Below are 9,567 nucleotides of genomic sequence, written 5' to 3'. Positions count from 1 at the left end.
AATCTGTTTTTCTTGCTGTGCTACTTTGCATTTTATTGTGTTTTAACCTTCATTCTGAACCAAACCACCCCCCCTTTTTCGTGTTTGATCCTTTGACAGAAGAAAGTGGTCCTTGGGAGATGACCTAGGATAGCTTCCTAGTACTACATTTAATTGTTTTATTTGACTGGATACGGCTTCGATCAGCAAGGCTTGAGGGTGTGTTTAGCAATTGGGCCAGAATTGGGCCTAGGCCAAATTTTACATATTGGACTTGTTTTGCTCCGTATTTTTCAAGGAATTGATTTAGCTAGGTCTCACCATCATTGGATGAACCTAGCTAAACCAAATAAAAAATCTTTGAAATAAATCAAGTGGAGAAACAAGCCCAAGGCCGCCTAGCTCTCTCATTTGGCCGGATTGCTTCATGAACCATGGAGCCTTAGGAAGCTTGTGCTACAAGCTTCTAACTTAGCTTGCTTACCAAGCAAGCTAAGATAGAAGCTTGCTCCACAAGCCTCCTAAACTAGAGTGGATGGTCAAAGTTAAGCCAACCGTGGTTCACTTAAACCATGGTTAAGCTTAGCTTTCTCCATAAGCTTCCTACTTCTATATATTCTTAAACCTTTCATTTGTAGACACTTTTGGATGTTAATGAACAAAATTTTCACTCAAAATTATCTCTTCCAAGAGCCAAAACCGTAGAGAAATTATCTCCCTTAGGAACCTTCACAAAGGACTTTCTCCTTTGTGCCTTGGTTTCTCACTTCTTTTTCTCCTTTTTGAGAGGAACCGAACCACTTGAGTGGCTTATACAAGATTTGAGGCTACTCTTGCTTCTGCCATTTTCAACATTGATGAACCTCCAAGAGCTAGATTGGAAAATGGATGGAGCTTGAGGAAGAACAACAATCACTTCTCCAAGTCACTTCCATCAGTTTGGGTTCAAACAAACATATCCTTTGAAGAACAAAAATAAACATCCTCCTAGTTGCTTGCATAGCATTCTTTGAACTTCGATCAGATTCTTTGAAGAGCCATAATATCTGGATAGGTTTTCTAGCTTGGTTCTCGGTTTTCAATCTAGACGCTTGTCACCTGCCCTTTTATATAGTCCCTAACTTTTGCCTAGGACGTATCCTAGCGGGATTTTTTTTTTGGGCAAGCAACTTCGTTTTAAGCATAGAATTTATTCACGACATCGAAATTCACTAGATAAGTTAACTCCTCACCATCCATGTTGGTAAGGATTAATTCCCCGCCGAAAAATGCCACTTAACTACATATAGACCCTCATAGTTTGGTGTCCACTTCCTGTTCTTATCTTTTCGAGCTGGTGAAAGTTTCTTGAACACAAGATCACCCTCTTGGAAGCATCAAGGATGAACCTTCTTATCAAAAGCTTTCTTGATTCTTCTTTGATAAGTCTATCCATGACAAATAACATTTAACCTTTTGTCTTCTATGAGGTTCAGTTGATCAAATCTGGTTTGTATCCACTTGGCATCAAAGAGTTTTGCCTTCATTCGTAATCTTAAAGAAGGGATTTCCACATCTATAGGTAAGACTACATCCATCCCATATACTAAGGAGAAAGATGTAGCCCCAGTTGATGTGCGGATGATTGTTTTATACCTATGTAAGGCGAAGGGTAACATCTCATGCCAGTCCTTGTAAGTGACGACCATCTTTTGAACAATATTTTTGTTATTCTTATTTCCAACTTCAACTTCTAATGGAAGCTCTTGAAGAAGTGATTGGTGTTCCTCTTCAAGTTCCACCTTCAATGTCCTCTTATTCTCTTGAGGTCACAAAACGTCAATGGAGGAAGCAAGAACAAGCTCCAAAGCTTCTTAAAAGCAACTTAAGTGGTTCGGTTTTCCTCATTAAAGAGGAAGAAGCAAAGTTTAAACCAAGGCACAAAGGAGGAACTCCTTTATGAAGGTTCCTAGGGGAGAAGTATTCTCCACAGATTTAGAGACTCTTGGAAGAGAGAATTTGAGAAAATTCTGGTTTCATAAACTCCAAAAGTGATTACAAATGTTAAGGAAAAGAATATATAGAAGTAGGTAGCTTGTGGAGCAAGCTAAGCTTAACCATGGTTCAAGAGAACCATGCTTGGCTTAACTTATCCATCCACAATGGTTTAGGAGGCTTGTGGAGCAAGTTTTTAACTTAGAAGCATGGGAAGCAAGCTAAGTTAGAAGCTTGTAGCACAAGCTTCCCAAGGGTGCAAGGTATACTAGTAAATTCGGCCAAGGCAAGCTTATGGAGCAAGGTAGGCTAACCATGGTTCAAGAGAATCATGGTTAGCCTAGCTGGACTGTCCACCTTGGTTTGGGAGGCTTGTGGAGCAAGCTTCTAACTTAGAAGCTTGGGAAGCAAGCTAAGTTAGAAGCTTGGCAAGCAAGCTAAGTTAGAAGCTTGGCAAGCAAGCTAAGTTAGAAGCTTGGGAAGCAAGCTAAGTTAGAAGCTTGTAGCATAAGCTTCCCAGAGAAGCCAAGTGAACAAGCAAATCCGGTCAAGGATGTGGTGGGCGGCCAAGACATATTTTCCATACTGAATCCAATCCAAAAATCTTGGAATTGGTTTAGTTAGGTTCACCAAGTGATTGTGAGGCCTAGCTAATTCTTTGGAAAATATGGAAAAAAATAAGCCCAATATGTAAAATTTGGTCTAGGCCCAACTCTGGCCCATTTACTAGTTGCACCTACACTCCTTGCTAATTACCACCCCACTTCTACTACTGAAAAATGTAAAATGAGTGACCTTTAATACAAGGTCAAATAGAGCAAAATTCTCCAAAGAACCTACCCTAAATACACAATAGAATATTCTATAAAAAGGACATAAAGTGTCTTACAATTACAAAGGCAAAATAAACCTATACAAGTAACTTTTTATGTACAAAATCATATGAAAGGTCTTCAAATCATCTCATTCCTCTTAGTTCCTTTAATGTATTACCTCTTGGTCTTCTTAGCCTTGGCATGATTCCATCAACTACCCTATTCATTTTCGATCTATAAGGGGAGGAATTGTGACACTGGATCTTGAAAAAGGCACATAATTCGATCAACATCTTGTTGTTATGTTTGAATCCATTATCTATTATAATTTTGTCAGGAATTTTATATTGACATATTATGTTCTTCTTGACAAAATTGACCACCACTTTATGGGTTACATGTGCATATGACATTGCTTCCACCCATTTAGTGAAATAGTCGATGGCTACGAGAATGAATCTATGTCCATTCGAAGGTTTGGGTTCAATAGGTCCAATGACATCCATGCCCAACATTGAGAATGGCCAAGGTGATGTCATCACGTTGAGTTCCTTGGGTGGGACTTGGATGTTATCAACATATATTTGACATTTTTGGCATTTTCTTGCGTACGAGATATAATTTTTTTCCATGGTTGACCAAAAATATCCTACCCTCATGATTTTCCTAGCCATGACGTATCCTGCCATATGGGTACCGAAGGTTCCCTCATGCACTTCCTTCATTAAGGATTGGGCTTCCCTATGATCGACACATTTTAACAAGACCGATTCGAAGCTCTTTTTATAAAGGACTCCGCTATGTGATGAGAATCCGACAGCTCTACGTCTAATTATTTTCTTATCATTGTCCGATGCCCCAGTTGGGTATTCTCTTCCTTTGATATATTTTTGGATGTCGAAATACCATGGATGGTCATCATCTCCTTCATCTAAAGTGAAGCAATGAGCTTGCATCTTACGATGTTGGATTCTAATGTCTACATTTACATCCTTCTTTCATGGCGAACATGTAGGATAGCGTGGCCAGGGCATCTGTTAATTGGTTCCCTTCTCTTGGGGTGTGTTCGAAGTTAATTGATCTGAACTGGGGGAGTAAACTTTGGATATATTCCCAGTAAGGGACTAGTTTGGAATCTCTAGTTTCCCATTCATCCCTTAATCGATGTATTACCAAAGCTGAGTCACCATAGATTTCTAATTTTGTGATTACATTATCGAGAGCAGTATTTAAACCCAATATATAAGATTCGTACTCGGCCATATTATTGGTACAATCAAAGTATAATCTTGGAGTTACTAGGATATGCCTCCCTTGGGACGACATTAGTATGACACCTATCCCATGCCCCATCAAGTTTGAAGCTCCATCGAAAAACATAGACTAGGATTCTTTCTTAGCTTGTTCTTCTTTTTCATTTCCTAGAGCTAGAATTTTTTTGTCAAGTCATCCTTTACTGCATGTCTTTCATCAATCGGCTCACTTGCTAGATAATCAACCAAGGCACTACCTTTGCTTGTCTTTTGTGACACATAAGTAATATCGTATTCTGATAATAATACTTGCCATCTGGCGATCCTTCTAGTGAGTATCAATTTCTCGAATAGATATTTGATAGGATCCATTCTTGATATCAGTTGGGTAGTATGTCTTAGAATGTATTGTCTTAATCGTTGAGTGGCCCATACCAAGGCACAACAAGTCTTCTCAAAAGGAGAATATCGCGTTTCATAGTCTATGAATTTCTTGATTAGGTAATAAATAGCTCGTTCCTGAGTATTGCTTTTATATTGCTGACTTAGCATGCATCCCATGGAGTCCTCCAGTACTATGAGGTATAAAAGTAAAGGTTTACCTTCAATAAGAGGCACCAATATCAGTGGGTTTGCCAGACATTGCTTAATCCTATCGAAGACGAGTTGACATTCCTCATTCCACTCCATTGGCTGATTCTTTACGAGTGGTTTGAAGATAGGAGTGTAGGTATTGGTCAGTTGAGATATGAAACAAGCTACGTAGTTCACTCTTCTAAGAAATCCTCTACCTCCTTTTCCATCTTTGGGGGTGGCATTTCTATAATAGCCTTGGCCTTATCCGGATCTACCTCTATCCCTTTTTCACTAACAATAAATCTAAAGAGTTTTACAGATCGGACTCTGAAACTGGATTTGGCCAAGTTTAGCTTCAATTGGTACTTACGGAGTTGATTGAATAACTTTCTTAGATGAATGAGATGATCATTCTCGCTCTTTGACCTAGCGATCATGTCATCCATGTATACCTCAATTTCTTTATGGATCATGTCGTGAAACAAAGTTACCATGGCCCTTTGGTAAGTCATTCCAGCATTTTTTAATCCAAATGACATCATTTTGTAACAAAATATACCCCAAGGTGTGATGAAGGAAGTTTTTTCTCAGTCTTTGACATCCATTTTGATCTGGTTGTATCCCAAATGCCCATCCATGAACGAACAGATAGTTTTGGTAGAGGTTATCTACTAGCATGTATATGTGTGGTAATGGGAAGCCGTCTTTAGGACTGGCTCGATTTAAGTCTCGATAATCCACGAAGACTCGTACCTTTCCATTTTTCTTCAATACAGGCACTATATTTGAGAGTCACTCAAGGTAATATGATACAACAAAGAATCCTGCATCTAATTTCTTTTTTAATTTCTTCCTTTAATTTAAGAAACCACTCAGGCTTGACTCTTCAAAGCTTTTTCTTGACAGGACGAATCCCACTTTTTATGGAAAATTTATGTTCGATAATTCTAGGGTCTAATCCTGGCATATCATGATAAGACTAGGCAAAAATGTTGACATATTCTTTTAACAGACTGATCAGTCAGTCATTATCTTCACGTTTGATTCTTGTGTCGATCAATACTTCTTTTTTATCCTCTCCTTGTCCTAAATTGACTTTCTCAATTTTTTCTTGATGAGGTTGGATTATCCAAGCTTCTTGATCTATTAGTCTTTGTATTTCGGGGGAAAGATCCTCCTCAGGTTCAAGCAATGCACTGTAGACATTCAATTTTTGTTCAATTTTGCTTTCCTCAATCATGTTTGCTTTCTTTGGGTTCTATTTTTGGATTTTAGAGTTTTAATGTATGAGAAAAGATAGGGAAGAAAAGAAATGAAAAATAGACAAGATTTGTAGAAATGATGCATTTTATTAAAAAAATTATTACATGCTCTTTTATTGTGGGAACCCACAACTTTAGGCGGGAATCATGGGTATAACGTGAAAAGGCAACAAATGAAAATAGCCCTCTAGTAGATCCCTTACTCTAGTAGCCTTTCAACATTACTCCAAGGTCATAGCACTTCATGCTTGGGAAGTGCCTGCTTATTGATGCTAGGTGTGTTGGTGTCAAATTTTGACCACCTAAAATCTATAAGCCTTTGCACACGAATTTGTAAGGCCTTGTAGTGTTCCACAAAATGTTCGGGGGAACCAAATGATAGTCACACCATTCCTCTGGCCTGTACCATGTAGGATAAGGAGGGTCAAGTTTCTCCAATGGTGAAAGTCGCACCAGCATTGAAGCTTCCAACACTTGAGGGAGCAATTCTACATAGGTAGTAGGGATTTTATCTATCACCCTCTCCTTTCTTGGCTTGGTATATGGTATAGCTCGATTTCTTGGGGGGCCAATCGCAATAGTGACTGCATTGACCCCTTCCTCCTTTTTCTTTTCATAGGACTTCTTGGAGTCGTAGTTCGTCAGGGCCTTTGCTATCCTCCCGCTTCTTAGACCTTGCTCGACCCTTTCACCTATGGTGACAATATCGGAAAAAAGGGTCAAAGTATTCCCTATCATCTTGTCATAATAGGGTCCACTTAAGGAGTTGATGAACATTGTCATTGTCTCCTTGTTGGATAGCGGGGGCTCGACTTGGGTCGCTAACACTCCCCACCTTTATGAATAAGCCTTGAAAGACTCGTCACCCTTCTTGCTTAAGCTTTGCAAGTCTAACCTTTTTGGAATCAGATCGATGTTATACTTGTATTGCCAGAGGAAAACATCAGTGAGGTGTTTCCATGTTTGGACTTTTGCTCCGTCAAGTTGTATGTACCAATTGAGAGATGCATCGAATAGGCTCTCCTGAAAATTTTGTATCAAGAGCTTTTCGTTACCTATGTGGGTGGCCATCTTCCTGCAGTACATCATCAAATGTCCTTTTGGACAACTAGTCCCGGTGTACTTCTGAAAATCGGGTACTTTGAACTTGGTGGGGAACTGTATGTCCTACACCAAGCACATTTTGGTAGCCTCATGAACATGAAAACTACTGCCTTCAATAGCTTTTAGTCTTTCTTCCAAGGCATTCAAATAATCCTTGGAAGCATCCCCGATGTTGCTGGCACTATTATCGTCGTGTTGCAATTTGTTCATAGTTTTGCACATTTGTGCCATTTGTTCCTTGAGCTACTTGAGCTCTTCATTCAGCACGCGATTTCTCTCCTCTAAGGCTTCCATAGCCTTTTCTCTTTGAGCCCTTGTAAGTACGGAGTGTTGAAAAACCACGTTCGAGGGACAATGGTAGACATTTAGGCTATATGTTCGAAGGAAATTTCTAATAAAGAGGTGACTCATCCTTATGAGGGTGAGCCATTGGTGTTTTTTTTATTTATAATTTTTTACGATATGAAAAAGGTTACATTGATCCTTGTTTTTGTTAGAGATTCATTGATGGCCATATGCATATGTGTGGTGTATATCTTTGCATATTTATTCATTTTATCCTTAGGGGAATCATAAGAACAAACAAATAACACGAATAATGCAGCAACCATATGTGAAACAACAAAAAATATACACCCGTGAGCAGTATGTACAAACTTATGGGTTGTGGTCCTTGTCAAGGAAAGTATTTGGTGTAGGAAGGTTCTAATCCTCACTAGTCCTTAAAGCCCCCAACGTGCCCCCATTATAGGGACTCAGTATCTCTGTCATCGTCACTTGACAAACTCTAAGGTTTGACGCAGTATTTCGGGTTAGAGTAACTAGTTACCACCTTGAGTGTGATTTTCAACAAGGCTTGCAGGCTCTTAGGCATACTTGGGCCGGTCGTATGTCAACCACTCCCTATGTTTACGCTCTCATGCCCTTGGGTGTAGAGGAAACTGTTGTGTTCAAGGGTTTGTGTGCAGTTGTTTATTTCAAACAAGCAGATATAAAGCCATTAAAGTAAATACATATGCAAAACAAACAAAGTAAAGGGAACCAAATATTTGAATTATTGTTCTTGTTTCACTAGATCATTTATTTGGGTCTGACCCTCTTTAAGCATCCCTAATGGAGTCACCATCTATCGGAACCCAAAAAAATCCAATTTAACCGACAGATGGTTTGGACTTTTGATTTTTAAAATCTCATCAATTAAGGAATGTCGGGACACCAAACTAATTCCTAACCAATGGCTTTAAAAAGAGTTCATGGAGTCGCAACCAAGATTTTACTCAAAACATCAAAAAAAGAAGAAAAGATTTTTAAAATGCCAAAATGGCCTTTACAACCAGAATTGGATTCGGGGGTCGATTACGTGTAGGGAGGGTGTTAGACATCCTACTACATCCTGAATCGATACCCTATGATGCAACTAGCACAATTGCGAACAATAATTTAAATATTAGGTTCCCTTTGGTTGATCATAGAAAAGATAGATGGTAGAGAAAGGTACCTTATAAAGCTTATAAATACTTTCGAGTGTAGCAAATTTAAGGCGTTTTTTGGCTATCTTTCATACTTCACAATGTCTCACCAAATCTCAAGAAATATAATAAAAGAGAGGAAGAAGAGTATTAGATTTAAGGTGCTTTTTGGCTACCTTTTGATGGTTGAATGATATGATGGATTTAATTCATATCTTGATCTTATGCACTTTTATAGCTATTTGATTAATCAATATATGCATATGATTGAATGGAAGCTATATGATTTTAATAATCCATAAATTGTGTGGGAGTTATTTGCAATTATTAGAAAATGTTCATTCTAAGATTTATGTATGTAATTATTGAGAAGTATAAACTTTTCTTAAAATTTGGTGATAAGTTTTGTCATTATCAAAATGGAGGAGATTTTTTAGTGCTACCTTATTCTAATTTTAATAATAATAAAATCTTAGTCTCAAATTTAGAAAAGAAGAGTACCCATGTGTATGCTAATGATTTGTTCAAGTGTTTCAACAAAAGTAAAATAGACTAATTAGAAGTTTGTATCACATGATATGTTCTTGAACAAAAGGAAAGATTCACAAGATATCCTTTTGACAACTTAAAGGAAATTTAGAATATAACAAGGATAATAGATTAACACCAATTACAATGTCTATCCCAAGCAATTGAATCACTATTTCTAGTTGCAAATTAGAAACCTTCAATTGTATTATTTTTCTTAGAAGACTTGTCTTAAAGACTTGGTTCAGGAGACATGAAGTGAAGACTTGCTCAGGAGGCACCTCATTTGTAAAGACTAGTAGATATAAGAAAATACAGTGATGTCAACATCAAACATAAAGAAAAAAGAAAGTTCCAATGGATTTATTGGCTAAGTTCCTATAAAGAGAAGACAATGGTCTCTTTTTGAAGCGAACAAGAACAAAGAAAAAGAGAAATCACTCAACCTCAACATGCTACAATCTTTTCTACTTCATCCTTTGATATTTTCATAAAAATCCTCTTCATATTTGTAATCTTGATCTATAATGGAAAAAGAAGTGAGATATCTTACCTAGTGGAAGCTCCATAGTTGGAGATAGACTTGTGATATTTGCAAGAACATAAG

General features: G+C 37.9%; 1 protein-coding gene across 1 annotated transcript; it reads right to left on the bottom strand.

Moving 5' to 3' along the window:
* Positions 1–1,406: 1,406 nt before the first annotated feature.
* On the bottom strand, positions 1,407–3,274 carry LOC145957340 (uncharacterized). The gene is made up of 2 exons (XM_083073575.1): positions 2,947–3,274; positions 1,407–1,780 (listed from the first exon to the last, which is right to left on the bottom strand). The coding sequence occupies exons 1-2, from the start codon at positions 3,272–3,274 to the stop codon at positions 1,407–1,409; spliced, it is 702 nt and encodes a 233-aa protein (XP_082929701.1).
* Between the last annotated feature and the right edge of the window lie 6,293 nt (positions 3,275–9,567).

This window comes from Cajanus cajan, chromosome 4, assembly GCF_000230855.2.
Source record: "Cajanus cajan strain Asha chromosome 4, NIPB_CcT2T_4, whole genome shotgun sequence".
NCBI classification, from domain to species: domain Eukaryota; kingdom Viridiplantae; phylum Streptophyta; class Magnoliopsida; order Fabales; family Fabaceae; genus Cajanus; species Cajanus cajan.
Note: the sequence above shows the minus strand (reverse complement) of the source record. Positions and strands in the feature narration are given on the sequence as shown.